Source organism: Nuphar pumila, chromosome 6 (assembly GCF_984573655.1).
Source record: "Nuphar pumila chromosome 6, dmNupPumi1.hap1.1, whole genome shotgun sequence".
NCBI classification, from domain to species: domain Eukaryota; kingdom Viridiplantae; phylum Streptophyta; class Magnoliopsida; order Nymphaeales; family Nymphaeaceae; genus Nuphar; species Nuphar pumila.
In genome coordinates this window covers 31,917,465-31,938,037 of record NC_143254.1, presented here as the reverse complement: position 1 = coordinate 31,938,037, position 20,573 = coordinate 31,917,465, and the positions used below count along the sequence as shown (strand labels likewise).

General features: G+C 38.1%; 1 protein-coding gene across 2 annotated transcripts in view; it reads right to left on the bottom strand.

Moving 5' to 3' along the window:
* Positions 1 to 20,573, bottom strand: part of LOC149834557 (phospholipid-transporting ATPase 2-like) — a 220,273-nt gene that overhangs the window by 75,291 nt on the left and 124,409 nt on the right. For both annotated transcript variants that reach the window (XM_090011481.1, XM_090011482.1), the window contains exons 11-13: positions 860 to 956; positions 649 to 758; positions 385 to 549 (exon numbers count right to left, since the gene is read on the bottom strand). In XM_090011481.1, coding sequence (XP_089867607.1) covers positions 385 to 549; positions 649 to 758; positions 860 to 956 — 372 coding nt within the window. The remainder of the gene's footprint in view (positions 1 to 384; positions 550 to 648; positions 759 to 859; positions 957 to 20,573) is intronic.

Genomic DNA, 20,573 nt, shown 5'->3' with positions numbered 1-20,573 from the left:
GTGTCTTTGTCTATTCACAAAACGGATACTTATGTGCATTCACTAAATAGAACATAGAATGCCAATACGGCAGACGCAGCATACCAAGAAAGTCAAATTACAGAAGCTATTCACATATATAAAAGTGAAGTAAATATGCAACACCGCAATGTCCAGAAACAAATAAGAGATTCTGCTAGTGCTAGCTATCTGGTAAGCCTAACTTAAGACTAGAACCATTCAACCTGGTTCGATACAAGTCAGACAAAACAACAAAGTTCTGAACTTGCATAATATATCCAAATCAATGGTAGGACTGACTTAAGTAGTTAAATACAGGAAATAAGCATAATTTCATTTCTTAGCAATTGCAATTTAAAGATTACTTATACCAATGGGGTATACCAGAATGTGCATATGGAAGAATTGCTTCATCTGCCCCTTTTGACAAAAGCACTATCTTCCCACTCTGACAATCCTTGGCCACTACTGACATTCTCTTCCTATCGGAAGTAAACTCAAGAGTGTCCAATATCTCATATTGAATAACTGAAGCATTGAAGTTGATCTCTGCAGGCAAGGCACCCAGCAGCAACAAGTAGTTATCAGCCAAATCCTCAGAAACAAGAAAAATAATGCAATCAATGTCACCCAGGTGTTAATTCATACGGAGCATATTTCCAGTTCTACTGAAGAGAACCATTTGCAACTGAGCAGCAGCATGAACAAGAGCCTCCTCATCCTGTGATTGGGCCTTGTAAGACACAGATCCATCGTTGCTGAAATCATTCAAATGAGTTCAATGAGAACAAAAAGCCATTTGGATAATTAATAGCCCAACCACAGAACCATGACTAAGCCAAGAAAATTATGCAAGCACCTTTTGAGAGGTATAACAGTATTACATGTGGTCATAACCAGAAGGAATCTGATAACATCAGGATTATTGCTACCAATGGCATGCAACAGCTCAACATCTGACAAAAAGAAACAATTCTTTTAACAGTAATAATAGCAATAAAATAGAATACAAAGATAGTCAGCAATTTATAATGTGAAAACAAAAAGGAAATAGGAGGTAAAACTGAACACAAAGTTTCAAGCACAAAAGCAAAACTAGCTTTTGTACATCATTTTAAGATGGAAAATGAAAGAAATACAACAAAAGATGAACAGTACTACTAAAACCAAGGTATCTGATTAGTAATTGATATTTTGATATTGTGAAATTGGAAAATAAAATTGTTTACCATGAGCAAGAATGTTGTAATGCCATTTCATGGCTTTCCCGGATGCCACTTCAATGTATGTTCAAATACATGTTGATCAACGCAGGTAAGAATCCTTGTTTTGTATTATAAAAATGAAGAACCCTGATTAATATTCACTAGATAAACCAGTCCCATGGACTGGATGAACTAATATCTGCAGTTCTTTGTTCTACAAATATAGAAAAAAATCCCATTACCATCATCAGGAAGGCTCCTCCCAACATCCTATGATGAAACAATTATGGAGACATAGCTGGATTAGTGGCTAATTAACAGCTTGAAGTCGAGGACAACGCTATAAAATATAAATTGTTTATACTGTTTTGAGAAAGTATAACATACGATGGTAATTACAAACTTAGGATCCTAAAGTCCCGGATGGAGACAAGAACATAGAACACATCTATTTCTTGCGTAACAAAATGATTAGTTGTATAATTGATGGTCGAAAATATTCTTTGCATGACCAGATACCCTACAAAACAAGCAGCTCCATTTTTCTCCTAAAGCTGAAAAGGCATAATCAGGAATAACTCAGTTATTGCACCATTCAAGTGCAGGTTCTTGTTGAATACTGGCATTGTTGCTAACTGCAAGACTGCACCCCACCTGCTTGTTAGAAACCTTTGGTCTATCAGTCTACCAATTGGGTTGACCAATCCCCCCTGACCCCTGGTACATCCCACAAAGCATGATTATAGTGATTTTTTGCCTTCTCAACCATTTGTTGGTAATAAACACAATGGTTTATCATTCTAAGCCCTCAGATTACACCTATCTTGAAGAAGATTTTGTTGCTGAAACCAAGGATTCAGAAACTGGACCATTTAAATTCCACGCTCATTGTTACAAGTTAATTTGCATTAGACTTCATATTTTGACACAAAGTATGACTTTATGGTTTGTGAAAACTTGACAGTTTCATTTGTTGGATTGAATTTTTTTCTTTTAGCACTCCAAGTTGGATACTATGGTGTTGTTAATATATATATAATAGCCGATAGGGGTATTTTGGTCATTTCACATAGTTGTTTCTAGAAATAAATATTGTAATAAATAATTTAGAATTTAGTCTTTTTTATTTTTTTCCTTTTCTTTTTAATTCTTATTTGTAATGCATTGGGGTCCCACACCATAGTCGTTAGGACCCCCCAACGGTAATAAATATGACCATTGGGGGCTCCCACCGCCTACATGTGGGAGCCCCCAATCGCTCCCTTTTTCTCCACTTTTTTGTGTATAAATAAGGGTGTTTCCCCGTTGTATTCTTTAAGTTTTTTAGCTCTCATTCAATAAAGATCTTATACTTTTTTATGTGTAGCCTTTTAAAGGCCTCTTGTATTTTCCCTTAATGGACTTCTTCTCTATTTCTCTCTTATGATTTTGTGCATCAATCATTCTTGTACTACATTTCCGCATACTTCATTACATGGTATCAGAGCCATACGGTTCTTGGAGTTAAGGTTGTGACAACGCACTCCCTCTTTCCTCTCATATCCTATCTGTGCAATGGAATCCAAGATTGATCGCTCATTCAAACTCAATGGCAAGAATTACATGTGGAATCCGCAATAGAGAATAATCTCAAAGGAAAAAAACTTTGGGGTTATGTAATGGGTTTTATTCTGAAACCTCAACTAAAGCTCACCAAGATAGAAGTAGGACAAGAAAAATCTCTTGAGGGAGATGTTCGCCTCAAGGCCATTGAAAAACATCAAAGAAAGGTGGAAGATTAGGAGAGCAATCGTGCAAAAATTCTTGCATGGTTCATGAATAACGTTGAACTCAAAGTATATGCTAATATAGCTAAATTTCATAAAGCCAATGAGGCTTGGTTCTTTATAAAGGGTATGTATACCCAAAAAAAGATCTTACAAGAGCTTATTTTATGCAAGAAAAAGTAAGAACCACAAAACAAGGTGATTTGAGCATTCAAGATTATTATAGTGCTTTAAATTCTCTATAGGATGAATTAGCATTTTTAGAGCTTAAGTGGGTGGCCATTGAGGATGTGGAACTTAGGCAAAAATAAATGGAACAAGAAAAATTGTTTCAATTTCTATTTGAGCTTCATCTCGAATTTGAGCAAATAAGATCCTCTCTTCTTCATAGATCCACTTTTCCTCCATTGGAAGATGCTATTGTCGAAATTACTCAAAAAGAAACTCGGTTTGGCATGAGTAAGAGTTTTAATGAGGTCTTAGCTATGTCTAAACCCGGCAACAATGTTAAAACATATAAACCCTCACACTTTGGGAGGCAAGGTAACTACACCAACAATAATAACTATGGTGGAGGTAAAAAGATGATTGTTTGCCATTTATGAGCCAGGTCAAATTAAACCCGCTTGCCCCAAATTAAATGGAACTTTCAAGCCAAAGGTTGCTTTCGTTGAAGAATCAACCATCAAGAAGGAAGATGAAGGCAAGAATAAATATCTTAAAGAAATACTTGGACAAATTTCCATGGCTCTTCAACGAATTCTCAAAGCTACCTCCTCTACATCGGGTGCCGACATTGCCTCCACATCACCACTCGGTACGTATTCTTGGATTTGAGATTCTGGAGCATCTTTTCATATGACTCCTCGCGAAAATGTTTTACCAATGTATGCACCAATTCAAAAACATCTCGTGTCTCTACGATCGATGAAACTTTTACAAATAAAGAGCATAGGAACACTAGATCCCAAAAATTCTCAAAAATAAATTGTTCCAAAAGTTAGAGTTGTTCCAAAATTGAACCTAAACCTTTTTTCGGTCTCCCAAATTGCCAACCATACATGTGAAATATATTTATCATCTAATGGTTGCTTTGTGCAGGATCTTCAGTCCAGGAAGCAGATTGGGCAAGGCCATGGGAAGGGAAACCTATACTTCATGGATCATTTGATTCTTTCTTCAAACTCTTTTTGTACTTATGTCTAAGACAAAAGCATTGAAACTTGGCATAGAAGACTTGGACATCCAAGCTACTCAAAAGTGTATCTTTTTCCTTTTGGGAATAAATTTTGTAAAGAAAATGATATGAATTATAAAGATTGTATTTTTGAAAAAATAAAATTTATTCCATTTCTAACTAAAACATTTATTTCAACAAGACCTTTTGAATTTGTGCACTCGGATGTGTGGGGTTTATCTCTGGTTATGTCTAAGGGTGGTTATTCATATTATGTAACATTCATCGATGATTTTACTAAATATGTGTTGATTTATTTTCTTAATCTTAAATCGAAAGTTTTCTCTTTTTTAAAGAATTTTGCATAAAAATTAAAAATCAATTTCAAAGTAATATACATATTCTTAGATCTGATTCGGGTGGTGAATATCTATCCAATGATTTATAAAACTATCTAAAACAAAATGAAATTTGGCATCAAAGATTGTATCCTAGAACATTTCAACAAAACGGGCTAGCAGAAAGAAAACATAGGCATATTATAGAGACCGCTAGAACACTACTTATTTTTAAAAATATCCCTAAAAAATTTTGAGACGAAGTCGTTTTAACTTCCACTTATTTAATAAATCGTATGCCATCATCCAATTTGAAAAATGTCTCTCCTTATGAAAAACTCCTCAACATGGCACCAGACTTCAATCACCTGCATATTTTTTGTTGTAAATGCTTTGTTCTTTTATATAAAAGAGATAAGTTGTCTCCAAAAGCTTGAATGTGTTTTTCTTGGATACTGTGAAAATCAAAAAAGATATAGATGCTTTGATTTCAAAAATAACAAACTTTATGTTTTCAAAGATGTGACCTTCTTAGAAGATGAAAATGGTTTTGAAAATCTTGATAAGAAAGATGAAATTGACTATATGTTTTTGTATGATCTTTCTCCTACGGAGGATATACCAGAGTTACCAGTCGAGGAAGCGAGAGCGGGAAGCAATACGGGAAGCGAGAGCGAGAATCGAGGCACTTTGAAAAATTTAAGAAGCGGGGAAGCGTGGGTCCACTTAGAAGAAAATTATGAACCGTCTCAGAAGCAACCTAGGAAGCGAACCGGAAGCGAGGGGAAAGCGAAAAAAATGAAAAAAATGGGGAAGCGTGGGGGAAGCGCGCTTCCCATAAATGGGAAGTGCGCTTTCCAAAAAAGGGGGATGCTTCCCCACGCATTTCGAAAGTGCGACGTTTCGCGCTTCTGAAGCACGTATTGGGGAAGCGCGCTTCCCCTTACTCCTAGGCGCTTCCGGTAACTCTGGAATATACATACTAATGATGATTCATTGAATCATTTTGAACTAATAGATGATCCATATCATGAAAATTCTAATAATAAAGCATCATCAAGTACTGATGACATCATTGACAAAAACCTTCAAGTTTATACCAAGCGGGAGCACAATAAACTCATTAGTGCCTTAGAAAAATTCTCTCAAAATAATGAATCTCTAGAAGAATCCTCTCTTAGACGATCTACTAGAGAATCTATTATACCAAATAGGTTTGTGTCATACGAAACCCTAACACCTAATTATAGGGCTTGCTTAATAGCTTTACACTCCCATCATGAGCCCGTACATTATAATCAAGCCAAAAATATACCAAATTAGATTGAAGTAATGAACATAGAATTAAATGCTCTCAAGAAAGCCAACACTTGGAAATAGTTAAACTTCCTCTTAAAAAGAAACCTATTGGATGCCGGTGGGTTTTTAAAGTTAAAACTAAAAGTAATGAAACTTTAGAACGTTATAAAACAATAATAGTAGCTAAAGGCTATTCACAAAAATATGGTATTGACTATGAGGAAACCTTTGCACCCGTGGCTAGAATGACTAGTATTAGGACCTAATAGCAGTAGCATCAACTAAAAAATGGCATATATATCAATTGGATGTTAAAAATGCCTTCTTTAATGAAAACCTAAATGAAGAAGTCTATATGGATCCTCCGCCGGGATTTAATATTGAACAGGAAAAAACTCTTAAACTTTTAAAAGCACTATATAGTCTTAAGCAAGCTCCCAAGGCTTGGTATGATAGATTTAGTAATGTCATGACTAGTCTGGGTTTTCGTTCATGTTATAATGACACTGCTCTTGTTTTGAAAAATACAGGAACTAGTATTGTTATTCTTCTACTCTATGTAGATTATATGATTATAATAGGGAATGATCAAATTGGCGTTCGTAATGTTAAAAATAAATTTTGATATGTCTGACTTAGGATTTATTCTTCTACTCTATGTAGATTATATGATTATAATAGGGAATGATCAAATTGGTGTTCGTAATGTTAAAAATATATTTAAAAATAATTTTGATATGTCTGACTATGGATTCTTGAGATACTTTTTAGGAATTCAAGTTGCATATTCTTTTCGTGGATATATTCTCTCTCAAATGAAACTTGTTGCAGATATATGTACTAAGTCTGGAATTTCAATTGATAAAAAGGTGAAAACTCCTGAAGTGGTCAATGCTAAACTAAGACTGGAGGATGGAACTCTTCTAGAAAATCCCGCACCCTACAAACAACTCATTGGGTCTCTCACCTATCTGACCATTATCAGACCAAACATTGCTCATGTTGTTCACTCTGCTAGCCAATTTCAGCATGCTCCTATATCTGTCCACATGAGTGTTGTCCTAAGAATCGTAAGATACCGCAAGAATACCATCACTAAAGGGCTATTTTTATCTCAATCCTCTTCATTAAATTTACTTGCTTATACTGAAGATGATTGGGGAGGAAACCCTAATAATAGAATCTCAACTATTGTTTTTTGTGTCTTTTTAGGAGATTCTCTGATTGCCTAGAGATGCAAGAAGCAACAGAAAATCTCGCTATCCTCTATAGAAGTCGAATATCGGGCTATGGCAACTACCACTATAGAACTTGTTTGGTTACGAAGTCTTCTCAAAGATATGGGTGCCGACATCTTCGGTCCTTCAAAGCTATGCTGCGATAACAAAAGTGTCATTTACATTGTCAGTAATCACACCTTACATGAGCGCACCAAACATATAGAGATGGACTGTCATTACGTACGCGACAAATATCTGAGAGGTACGGTTACTTGCCATATGTCACATCAGAATATCAGTTGACGGATTTCTTCACTAAAGCTCTTCCTGCTCTCCGTTTTATTTTTCTTTTTGGAAAACTTTCGGTCATCTCCCCATAAAGTTTGAGGGAGGTGTTAAAATATATGTATAAATATATATAATACCCGATAGGGGTATTTTGGTCATTTCACATAGTTATTTCTAGAAACAACTATTGTAATAAATCATTTAGATTTTAGTCTTTTTTATTTTTTTCCTTTTCTTTTTAATTCTTATTTGTAATACATTGGGGTCCCACACCATAGTCGTTAAGGGCTCCCAACGACTACATGTGGGAGCCCCCAATGGCTCCCTTTTTCTCTACTTTTTTGTGTATAAATAGGGGTGCTTTTGTTAAATATATATATGTATATATGTATCTATTTTTCTGTTTTATCCAAAATACCCGATAGGGGTATTTTGGCCTTTTCACATGTAATAGAAGTTGTTTACAACTTTAGGTTTTTCCTTTTTTCTTATTTTATTTTTCCTTTTTCTTTTTTTATCCATTTTATTGGATAATTGGGGACCCCGCAAACGGAGTCGTTGGGGTCCCCAACGATCATAAATATGACCGTTGGGGCTCCCTTACGACTCTATTGCGGAGAGCCCCAATGCTCCCTCAATCTCTCCTTTGCCTTGTATATAAAGAGGTGTTACCCCTCATTCTTGTATAGAGTTCTCACACTCTCTTAATAAAATTATTTCTTTTTAGCATTTTGGCATTACCCCTTTGTGGGTTTATATATTTGCACTTTATGTGCATGTAATTTTCCCTTTGTGGGTTTGTTTATTTGCACTTTAAGTGCTTGTGTTTTCTTGTCCATTATTGGACCTTCAAGTGTTATCATTTGTTATTTGTACTTTCACCTATTTCCTAACAGAGCCCGGTTGTGATCAAGCTTTTCTTTTGGTGTATCGAGATGTGTCATTCAAAATTTGAGAAGGCGGTGAAATATTTATTACCTCTCCTTTCTTCTCTTCTCCTTGGATTTACTCGGTATGAATTTTACATTTCTTAAGTATCCTTTGTGTTATTTAGCTCATGCATTATGCATGAGAAAAACATCTATTTTTTTTATCGTTATACATATAGTTATCTATAACTTATTTTCTTTATCGTTATATATATATATATATATATATATATATATATATATATATATATATATATATATATATATATATATATACAACAACAACACCAACAACAACTACACCTTCATCCCAAAACAATTGGGGTCGGCGATATGAACCAACAAAGAAAATCATTCTGGGTCTTCCACATGAATCCTTCTCCTCCAATCATTTCTATCCAATGCCATGTCCTCAGTGAGGTTCAAAGCATTCATATCCTCTCCTATCATCTCCATCCAAGTCTTCCTAGGCCTACCCCGACCTCTTTTAACTAATATATTTTCCCATTTCTCCATCCTTCTCACTGGAGCATCATTAGGCCTTCGCCGAATATGTCCAAACCACCGTAAACGATTCTCTCTCATCTTATTTTCAATGGGTGCAACGCCTACCTTCTTACGTATCTCCTCGTTCCGAATCTTATCTTTTATTGTATTTCCACACATCCATCTAAGCATACGCATCTCAGCTACACTCATTTTTTGAATATGATGTCTCTTGGCAGTCCAACATTCCGTACCATATAGTAAAACGGGCCTAATAGTCGTCCTATAAAACTTTCCCTTCAACCGCAAGGCATTCTACGATCGCACAACACTCCAGTTGCACTATTCCATTTCATCCACCCAACCTTTATCCTATGATTTACATCTCCATCAATTTCTCCATACTTTTGAATGATAGATCCCAAATATTTGAAACAATCATCCACCGGTATTTCTTGCTCACCAAGCTTCATTACACTCTCATCACTACTTCGTTGCTGACTAAACCGACATTCCATGTATTTTGTCTTACTCTTACTCAACTTAAAACCTCTTGCTTCCAATGTTTGTCTTCATAATTCTAACTTAGCATTAACCCCAACTCTAGACTCATCAATCAAAACAATATCATCAGCAAACAACATACACCACGGCTCATGTGTATGAATAAAATATTAATTATTTTTTAAGTGTTCTTCTATTTATACCCTTTCAAGGATCATGCTTATAGTGTCTCCAATAGACACCTTTTTGTGAGTTCTTCATGCATTCATGGAAGACCACCATTTCATGGCATGCGTATATAATCACATGAGCATATGAGTCCAAGTTTATCATTATTGAAGTTGAGTTGAAGCTTTGTTTTTCAAATCGGTATTTTGTTTGAAAAATGTTTTCCGTGAGTATTTATTGCCTTATTATGGCATTTGTGTTGTCCATCAGAGACTTTTTATATGATACATCAATCTTCTTGGCCTTGTTATTATTGAATCAGAGATGTCCATTGGGGTGAGTTATATGCACTTCGTGTTATGTCATTTTAGATTGTCAACTTGTAGTTTGACTCTAACTGACAATTATGTGATCTCTGAGTGGGTTGTATCACTCATTTGTTCTTTGGCCATTGATTTTATTATGGATGCTTTTAATTAGGTGTATCTGTGATGGCTATCTATTTTTTTAAAACCATGGTGTTTCGAAATTTGATTAAAATTGATAATGATTGCATTAATGTGTTTCTATTACAAGCTTTTTTACCTCGGTTGTCTTTTTCTTTTTATGCCTCTTATCTAAGTGTCATTATATGTAGACAAGAGATGTTTATTCACACCTTCGTGTGTGATTTTTAGCCCATTGTTGGCTTTGTATTTTTACTCTAGTAGCTGATACACTTGTTTTAAGTGTCATTATATGTAGACAAGAGATGTTGATTCACACTTTCGTGTGTAATTTTTAGCTGATTGTCAGCTTTGTACTCTTGTTCTAGTCGTTGGTACACTTGATTTTGAGTGTCACTATATGTAGACAAGAGATATTCACACTTTCGTGTGTAATTTTTAGCCTATTGTTGGCTTGGTGTTCTTGTTTTGGTCGCTGATACACTTGTTTCAAGTGTCATTATAGATAGACAAGAAGTGTTTTTACACACCTATGTGTGTGTGTCTTTAGCCCTTTAATGGCATGTTGTTTATGCTCTTGGTCTAGTCGCTGATACACTTGATATTTGAGGTTTGGAGAACTATGAGGTGATTCCTTGTAATGATTAAACTGATGCTCTAATTTACTCGTTCAAATGTTTGAAATTTTTTAATCTATTCAAAATTGTGTAACTGATCTTCTCTTCTATGAGAAATGATTGAATGAAATAATTTCATACATCTTGCATTGCATTATTAAAGTTTGTAAAATATCACTTCTTGATATTTGTGAGAATATAATTTTTCATAAATTGGTATTGATTTGTAAATTTTATTTTTCCTTATATAAGTTTTTTTAAAATCTCTCTTTGAAATTTCTAAACTTTTTGTGAAAAATGTATATAGATAAAAACTCCAAGCATTTTCGCGTAATCTTTATATTATGAGTCTTTTTGTGAATCATCTTAAGGGTTTTGTGTGTCCCTTACATAAACACTTATGTATTGTTATGATAGGGATGATTGGTTCATAACTAAAGGGCTTGGATTAGTTATATTAAATTCATGTTTTTTTATTGATACAAATAGTTAAACTTTTATTGTTGTTTCATGTGCAATAAAAATGCTTTATTTGCATGATGCATATATAATTTCACATAATTGTATGCATGAAGTTAATTAGCTCTTTCTAAATCTTTCGTGATGATTACTCTCTTTCAATGAAGAACTTTTTTTTATATCTTTGTGCATGTTCGCTCCTTTCTGAGCAATCTCTTGTGCCCTTGTGCACATAGCTTTCTCTAAAGAATATAGTAGGTTTATCAAGTTGTCTTTGAACTTGATCTTCTTGACGACATTTTCATATGATGCATGATTGAAATGCGTACAATATTTTTTATAACATTGCTTTATCTCTTTTTAATGAATCATATGCTCTTTAAATAATCAAATTTTCTCATGATCAATGTTATGATTTCTTGAAAAATCGGTTGATTCAATATATCTTGTTTGAAAAATTATATTCTTATTTTTAAATTATATTCGACAAAGATATTTTCCTTGTATACTCGGAGCTCTCTGGTTTGTTCCACAGGTTCTTAAAGATGAGATGGAAGAGTATCGTTGATACATCATGGAGATAGTCAATGAAGGTGCTTGAGAATGATCACCATTAAAGACAACTGAAGGCTGATAGTTGCAAAAATTCTTTGATATGCTATAAAAATAATGATTCCTAATGAAGACTTGGAAACCTTACTTTTGTATTTCCAAACTTCTGTCCTCCCCACGTAAAGTTTGAGGGTCGACCACGAGGTGGTGGTTGTTGTTTTGAGAAAAGAAAAAAAATCCGAAAATGGAGTGGAGAAGAAAGGTTTGAAGGTTGAAGTCAGTCCCAGTATTTTGGCCGTATCTCCCTAGATACTGGTCCAAATTGCATGATCTTTAGCTAGTTGGAAAGCTAAGATCATGTTTTACAAGTTTGCTTTTTACCATGTGACCTGATTCGGTTCGGTGAAGTCGACAAAGTCCATGACAAGTTGCCTGTTGACAACATCAAGGATTTTTGTGAAGGATTTTGGCGAAGGAAGAGTGAAACTCGATTCGGGGTTGAATCCCTTGTTGGTGAGAATTCGTCCAGTCGCTGGATGAGAGCTGCGGGAGTCACATCCATGGTGGAGAACTCTGCAACCTCAAAACCTCGACGAGCTTATGTGGATGTTGGTTGCTACCTATGTCACACGGACTCGGCTAAGGAGGCGCCGCACCCGAGTCGACACGCCCCGACACGGGTGCGGCTGCGGACTCTGCTCGGACTTGGTCAATGCCGAGTCGGACTCGGTCAACGAGTCGAGGCTGAGTCCGTCCACTTTTTGGACTCGGTCAACTTTGACTGAGTCTATTTTTGTCTATTTTTTAGGACAAAAAATGTATAAAAACTAAAAAAATTATCTTTTATATATTTTTTTAAAAATATATATACTTTTAGAACCCAGACTGTGCTGAGCACAGTCTTGACCAGACTGTGCTCTCCACAGTCTTTACCAAGACTGTCTTTACCAGACTGTGCTGAGCACAGTCTTTACCAAAGACTGTGCTCTGCACAGTCCTAAAAACTGTGTCTTTACCAGACTGTGTTGAGCACAGTCTTTACCAAGACTGTGCTCTGCACACTTGCACAGTCTTTACCAAGACTGTGCTGCTTAGTACAGTCTTTAGATATATTTTTTTTAAATATATATATAGATATATTTTTTAAAATATATATATATACATATACCCGTGTCCCCCTGTCCAAATTTTTTGAAATTGAGCCGCACCCGCACCCATGTGACATAGGTTGCTACCTAGCTGCCTCATCCATCTTGCCGACGAAGTTTGCATTCGTTGAACTCTCTCATTTTGTAGTTCCAACTTGATGATTGTTTCTGATTTCTGGCATCTAGCTAGTACTTGTTCATGATATGGAATGAAAGCCTGATGTTTTTATGTTCATATGGATTCTTGAAAGTTGATTAACATCTTGTAGTTTGTGATTGAACGAATTCGGTTTCTGTCAAAAAAAAAAATTGAATTCCCGATTCTGGAGTTGTCAGAGACAATTCCAAAGAATCAATTGTATCTGCTAAGATATGTGAAAACTGCCCTTGATTGGCAGACTTTATCGAGAAAACTGAAAAGGAATGGAGGCGAAGAGGAGAGAGAGAAGAACTCGGCTATGCTGGAATCGGCAGCCAGAAGTTTTTTTTTATTTTTGCTCTGCTGCACTAATCCTTCATTAACATTAATAGGGTTTACAATTCTTTTTACATGGACAAAATTGTCCTATATAAGTAATATATATTACATCCATATACAAACTCGTGTCGGATATGGATCCTCTACTGGATCCATATTCTAATACCCTCCCTCAAGTTGTGCATGGGAGTGAACCATGTGCAACTTGTTCTTCAAATACCAAAAACGGTTCCTGGTGAGAACTTTTGTGAACATATCAGCGACTTGGTCTTCTGAAGATACATAAACCGATTCAATCTCTTTGTCCGCTATCTTTTGTCTAATGAAATGTTGGTCAATTTCAATATGCTAATTCTGACTGTGATGAACATGATTGAATGCAATTTGTCTAACACTTCTATTATCACACATGAGAGTCAAACTTGAGATATTCTCTCTCATCTCAGTAAGTAAATGCCTAATCCAGGTCACTTCTGCTGTGGTATCTGCCATAGATCTATACTCTGCCTCTGTGCTAGATCTCACCACGGCCTTTTGTTTTCTCCTACTTCATGAGACAAGGTTTCTAACAATAAAAACACAGTATCCTGAAACATACCTTCTCTCATCTGGGTCCCCTGCCCAGTCTGCATCTGTATAGGCCAATATGTCAGGTTTTGGTGTTTCCCATAAAGATTGTGCATATGTGAGTCCATCACCCACCGTGCCTTTTAAGTAACGAATAATGTGTTTGACGGCATCCATATGATCAGTTTTACGTTCATGCATAAACTGAGATACTTGATTTACGGAATATACAATGTCGGGTCTAGTAAAAGTGAGGTACTGTAACATGCCCACTAAACTGCGATATTTGCCTGCGTCAGGATATAGTTCACCATCACAAAGACTGAGTTTTTGATTGACAACGTTGGGTATTGGCAGTGGTTTGCACTCTGTCATTCCTACTTTGGCTAGAAGATCAAGAGTGTATTTGTGTTGAGTTAATAACATTTTTATCTGGGGGGCGACCAACTATCTCTCATGTTTGACACTCATGAAGTGCCTCGATCTCCTCATTCATCGCTTCAATCCATTTGTTGGATTGAATGGCTTGACAAAACCCAAGTGGTTCCTCGTGTTTTTCAATCTTTGATAGAAAGATTTGAAAATCCACAGAAAAGTTATCATAACTCACCCATTTTTCAATAGGATGCCTTATCCTGCCTGATCTTCTTGGTGCTTCTCTGTCGTTGGGAAATGCCACGTGTTCTCCAACAGGTACATTTGCTTGCTATCTGGGTCGCATAGTATAGACATTTCCTTTGTATCTCAGACATTCTGTTTCCAATACCTTATCTGATGTCGTCTCATCATGTATGCTTTCAGGATCCAAGGAAGTATGTTCTGCAGTGTGTGAAATAAGTTCAGCACTGAGCCATGGATCATACCAATTAGCAGTTGTGCCAATATGTTCACGATTGTTTGCTTTATTCCCCAGAAAACTATTTTCATCAAAAACAACATTTATGGAGATTTTGATCTTTTTACCGGCAAGACCATAGCACCAGTAACCCTTGTGTTCATCTGCATAACCTACAAATTGGCATATAGAGGCTTTGACCTGAAATTTAGTTCTCATGGATTTATCGATATGTACATAACATGTGAATCTAAAAACTCGTAACTCATCATAATCGGGATGTACACCAAAGAGAACATAATAGGGACACCGATTTTCAAGGATATGCATAGGGAGACGATTTATCACATGAGTGGCAGTATGAAAAGCTTCTGTCCAAAGACTAATAGACAAGTTGGAACCATGCATTATACTCATTGCACTTTCCACAATATGTCTGTGTTTGCGTTCAACAATTCCATTTTGTTGTGGAGTGTGCGGGAAAAAAACTGATAGTGGAATTTGGTGTAGGTAGTAACTCACGTCCACCCTGGACTGGAGCTCCCCTGCCTCTGCCATGCCCTCCTCGTGTACGATCAACGATCATCCATGTGGCAAGAACCTCATGCGTAGACGATTGCTGAAGTGACCTGGATTAGGCATTTACTTACTGAGATGAGAGAAAATATCTCAAGTTTGACTCTCATGTGTGATAATAGAAGTGTTAGACAAATTGCATTCAATCATGTTCATCACAGTCAGAATTAGCATATTGAAATTGACCAACATTTCATTAGACAAAAGATAGCGGACAAAGAGATTGAATCGGTTTATGTATCTTCAGAAGACCAAGTCGCTGATATGTTCACAAAAGGTCTCATCAGGAACCATTTTTGGTATTTGAAGAACAAGTTGCACATGGGTCACTCCCATGCACAACTTGAGGGAAGGTATTAGAATATGGATCCAGTAGAGGATCCATATCCGACACGAGTTTGTATATAGATGTAATATATATTACTTATACAGGACAGTTTTGTCCATGTAAAAAGAATTGTAAACCCTATTATTGTTAATGAAGGATTAGTGCAGCAGAGCAAAAAAAAAACTTCTGGCTGTCGATTCCAGCATAGCCAAGTTCATCTCTCTCTCCTCTTCGCCTCCATTCCTTCTCGGTTTTCTCGACAAAGTATGTCAATCAAGGGCAGTTTTCACATATCTTAGCAGATACAGTTGATTCTTTGAAGTTGTCTCTGACAACTCCAGAACCGGGAATCCAATTTTTTGTTTTGACAGAAACCGAATTCGTCCAACTACAAACTACAAGATGTAAATCAACTTTCAAGAATCCATATGAACATAAAAAAATCTGGCATTCATTCCATATCATGAACAAGTACTAGCTAGATGCCAGAAATAAGAAACAATCATCAAGTTGGAACTACAAAATGAGAGAGTTCAACGAATGCAAACTTCGTCGGTAAGATGGACGAGGCAGCTAGGTAGCAACCAGCACCCACATCAGCTCGTCGAGGTTTTGAGGTAGCAGAGTGTTAAATTGTAATTTATAAGACAATGTATTTTCTATATATATTTTATATATATAAAAGAAGATACATATACATATATATATTTCATAGATGTATATGTATTCATCTACTTGTATATATAAAATATATATTTCTTTATTGTATTGGTTGTAGGGGTATTTTAGTCATTTCTACATTTTACGCATATTCATGTTTTTTAATATAATTGTAATTCCTCCTTTTTATTTTTTTATTTTTTTATTTTTATAATTTTTTTCATTTCTTATTTTTGTTTTTTTATATAACGTTTTTGTACACAGTCAGTGGCTCATTGTGTACAGTGTACAACAGTCAGCCATTGACTATGTACACAGTTTTAAAAATATAGACGTTGGGCTGATTCCCAACGTCTCTAATAAGAGTTGTTGGGAATAGCCGAACGTCTCTTAAGTTTGCTTATAAATAAGGGCTATGTGAGCCCATTGTATGCATGTATTAGAGTAAGGAGTTGTTTCCTTAAGCTTATAAACACTGTGCATTTATTGCACTTTCTTTGGTGTAAAGCTTATAAACACTGTGCATTTATTGCACTTCTTTTGTGGTGTAAAGCTTATAAACATTGTGCATTTATTTTGTGTATTGAGTATTTGAAGTATCAAGTTATTTGAAAACTTGATTGTTTGCAAGGATTCTTCACACAGAGTTCTCCACCATGGATGTGACTCCTGCAGCTCTCATGTAACACCCCAAAATTTCAAGCTTGCAAACCTTTCGAAAAAAACAGACAAGAGACTAAAAAGGAATCTCTTCATCTCAGAGATGGTTTACGAAATCAGCGGAAAACTATACTTTTATTAATTTCAAAAAGGCAAGCTGACAACTTTGAGCGCGTTATCTAAAAGAACCAAAACGCACAACACATGCTACTTGCAAACACTTGGAAAAGCCACTTTCATTTAAGAAGTTCTCCAAATAGTACAAAATTCGGATATCCCAATAATGACTCAAGTCAAGAAAGAGAATCATCTTATAAACTCCTACAATACTCTTGACGAGATAATTGGGAGCATTCATGTGTACTTGAAAGATATAATCAATCAATAAATGTTGAAGAAACTAGTGTTAGAAGATCTGAAGGAATGCATAGGCCTCCAAATACAAAACCCCAAACAACAGGACGCGAGCTAAGAGCAGGAAGAAGAACGTCTTGGAGCCATCTTGCCATCGCGCCATCGCCTGTGGTGTACCTAATCATCACCTGTACCCATCGAATGGGTTAGTTTCGCGAAAAACTAGTAGGTGCACAAGAGAGACTACAAGGAACTGAATTATGTAATTTAATTCAGTAGGTTACGCAGTTTAAAGCAAATATGCAGTTAAACAGGTAAGCAATGCATGCAGATAACTAGTGCAAACGCGTAAGTAGTGCAAGCGAATAAGTAGTGCAAGTGAATAAGTAGTGCAAATGAATCAGTAGTGCAAGCGAATCAGTAGTGCAAGCAAGTCAGTAGTGCAGCGAATCAGTAGTGCAACGAATCAGTAGTGCAGCGAATCAGTAGTGCAACGAATCAGTAGTACAGCGAATCAGTAGTGCAAGCGAATCAGTAGTACAGCGAATCAGTAGTGCAAGCGAATCAGTAGTGCAAGCGAGTCGGTGGTGCAAGCGAGTCTCACGGCCCAGCAACCAATGTGAACAGACTTTATGTTCCGATATTACTGGCCTGCGGGTACGCGCAGGCAAAACATAGAAACAACTGAGACTAGTTCGGGCGTCTATTATTCTATGTATTTTCAATAACCCGAATAGCCAGTTGAGTCCGCTCCAAAGGGGACGGCTTTAGCCGAGAGAGGATTCCCCAGAGGCTGAAAAGCAGTGCCACGGATGCATCCAACTTCTGCAGAAGTGTTGAGCTAACTATTGTAGCCCATTTCCCCTAACTCCAATGACTGGGGAGGCCGGATCTTTGCCCGTGGGGTGGTTGTTAACAACCTGTCCATTGGAGTTTTGTACCGATCTGTCCTCTCCCTTGACAGACAACCAGAAGCGAACGGGTGCGTTAGGGGTTGCTTAACTAACGACCTATTCTATGCTGTGGTCTTTAAACCACTCGAGCATCTTGCCTGTGAAGGCGAATGTGAGGCCATTTATGTGATTACAACAGTTTGCATTTAGCGTTGTTCGAGGTCGCACGACCGTCTCATCCGATCATCGCAGTACTAGACGTGTTGTGCACGACTACAAGTACTCTAGGATAAAGGGGGTATAGCTCCTCAATAGAAGCCTCAACAGGAGTGTTTCACAAAGATGTAAAGTTTATCAACTTTACTCTATCTTTTGAAACAGCAGTACCTTGTGTCAACATGATGCATGTGATTATCTCGAATCACATCCGCTATCGGGGTATCTACATGTCTCGCATGACTCGATACCAGCCTCGATAGACGGGATACGGGTTTCTCAACAGAACACCCGCTAAGAAGTTCGCTCGCTCCCGACTAAACTCTTGTCGCAAGAGGGAGAGTGGTAAATGCTCCTTGCATCCTCCACGAGGATGCCCTTAAGGCATCCGCAAAGAGCAAGAACTTGCACGTCATCTGCACTAGCAAGGCAATACCAACACATATGCAAAAGCAAGAGCCTAAGCGCAGAGCGCGACGGCAAGGTAAAGGGCAAGGATTGCGAAACCGCATCCTTGAGTGAAGTGGATACTCATATAAATATATATATATATATATATATATATATATATATATATATATTTGTATATGTATATATATTCATTCAATGGTCGCTTTTAGTTCAATTGAACTTAATTCAATTATCTAAGTCTTCCGTGCAATTTTCCCCTACCTTGGAGGGTTACGAGCTTGCTGACGTCTGCGGACGTACACGATTGACGGCTCGGGTCGCGGAGCGCGAGTGGGATCCGTCGTAGCTGCAAATATGCGATATTAACAAGCAAACTCTGACAAAAGCAAAAGCAAGGCAAAGACTCGACTTTTTCGATACATAGGGTTGGGGCCAACCGTCCCAATTGACTCGAAAAGAAGATGGGGCAGGATCAAATGACTCTAGCTGCAAAAAGAGGGATGTAGCCCATGCGAGCAGATGACTCACGTTACTAGGAATTCCTCGTTGGAGACCAACAATTGTAATGATTTGTCCCCATCACAATGTAGCTTCCAAAGATTTCCCAGGCCTGTCGGCCAAGGGTATAGGCTCGCGCACAAAGGGCAGGGGGCCATCGGCCCCTGCTGGCAAAAAGAAAGACAGGGGCCCATCGACCCCAGCTGGCAACAAAAGAAAGGCAGGGGCCGATGGCCCCTGCTGGCAAAAGAAAGACAGGGGCCCATCGGCCCCTGCTGGCAACAAGGCAGGGGCTGATGGCCCCTGCTGGCAAACAGAAAAGCAGGGGCCATAAGCCCCTGCTGGCTGGCAAAAAGAGAGGCAGGGGCCCATCGGCCCCAGCTGGCAACAAGAAAGGCAGGGGCCATAAGCCCCTGCTGGCTCGCAAAAAGGAAGGCAGGGGCCCATCGGCCCCTGCTGGCACACGGAAAGGCAGGGGCCAATGGCCCCTGCTGGCGCAACTAAAAGGGGCAGGGAGGAGGGGCTCGGCCCCTCCCCTACCGTAACGGAAGCAAGGAGGGGGCTCAGCCCCTCCCCTGCCGTAACGGAAGAAGGGAGGAGGCTCAGCCCTCTCCCCTACCATAACGGAGAGCAGGGAGGGGTGTCGGGCCCCTCCCCTGCAAAAAGGGGGCACAGGGAGGGGGTTTGACCCCTCCCGTGGCCACACAGAGAAGTGAGGGAGAGAGAGAGAAGAGACGGAGAGGGAAAAGAGGGAGAAAGAGGAAGCGATGGAGTACCAGGGGGTTTTCGGAGGAAGCTCGCCGAAGAGGAGCTCGCCGGAAGGAAAGGGGGGGTCGCCGATGTCGGTGGCGGCGGCTGTCGGGGGTCGCCGGCGTCGATGACCGTGGACGAGCGAGAGAGAGAAACGGAGAGACAGAGAGCGAGTGGCGGTGAGGGGGGTTTCGTAACCCTCCTCCCGCCTGCCTCGCTGTCTTTTAATGACAGCGAGGGGCGGTGGCCCGGGTCGGGTCCAGGTCGGATCCGGATCCGGCCCAAACCAAAATTTTTTTTTTTTATATTACATCTCATCCAGCCACTGGACGAATTCACACCAACAAGGGATTCAACCCCGAATCGAGTTTCACTCTTCCTTCGCCAAAATCCTTAACAAAAATCCTTGATGTTGTCAACAGGCAACTTGTCATGGACTTTGTCGACTTAACCGAACCGAATCAGGTCACGTGGTAAAAAGCAAACTTGTAAAACAGGATCTTAGCTTTCCAACGAGCTAAAGATCATGCAATTTGGATCAGTATCTAGGGAGATACGGCCAAAATACTGGGACTGACTTCAACCTTCAATCCTTTCTTCTCCACTCCATTTTCGAATTTTTTTTCTTTTCTCAAAACAACAACCACCACCTCATGGTCGACCCCCACGAGGGTCTTAAACTCTCAAGAAGGTGCAATGATGATGTCGCCCACTTTCTCCAATCACACACAATGGAGGTTTTCTT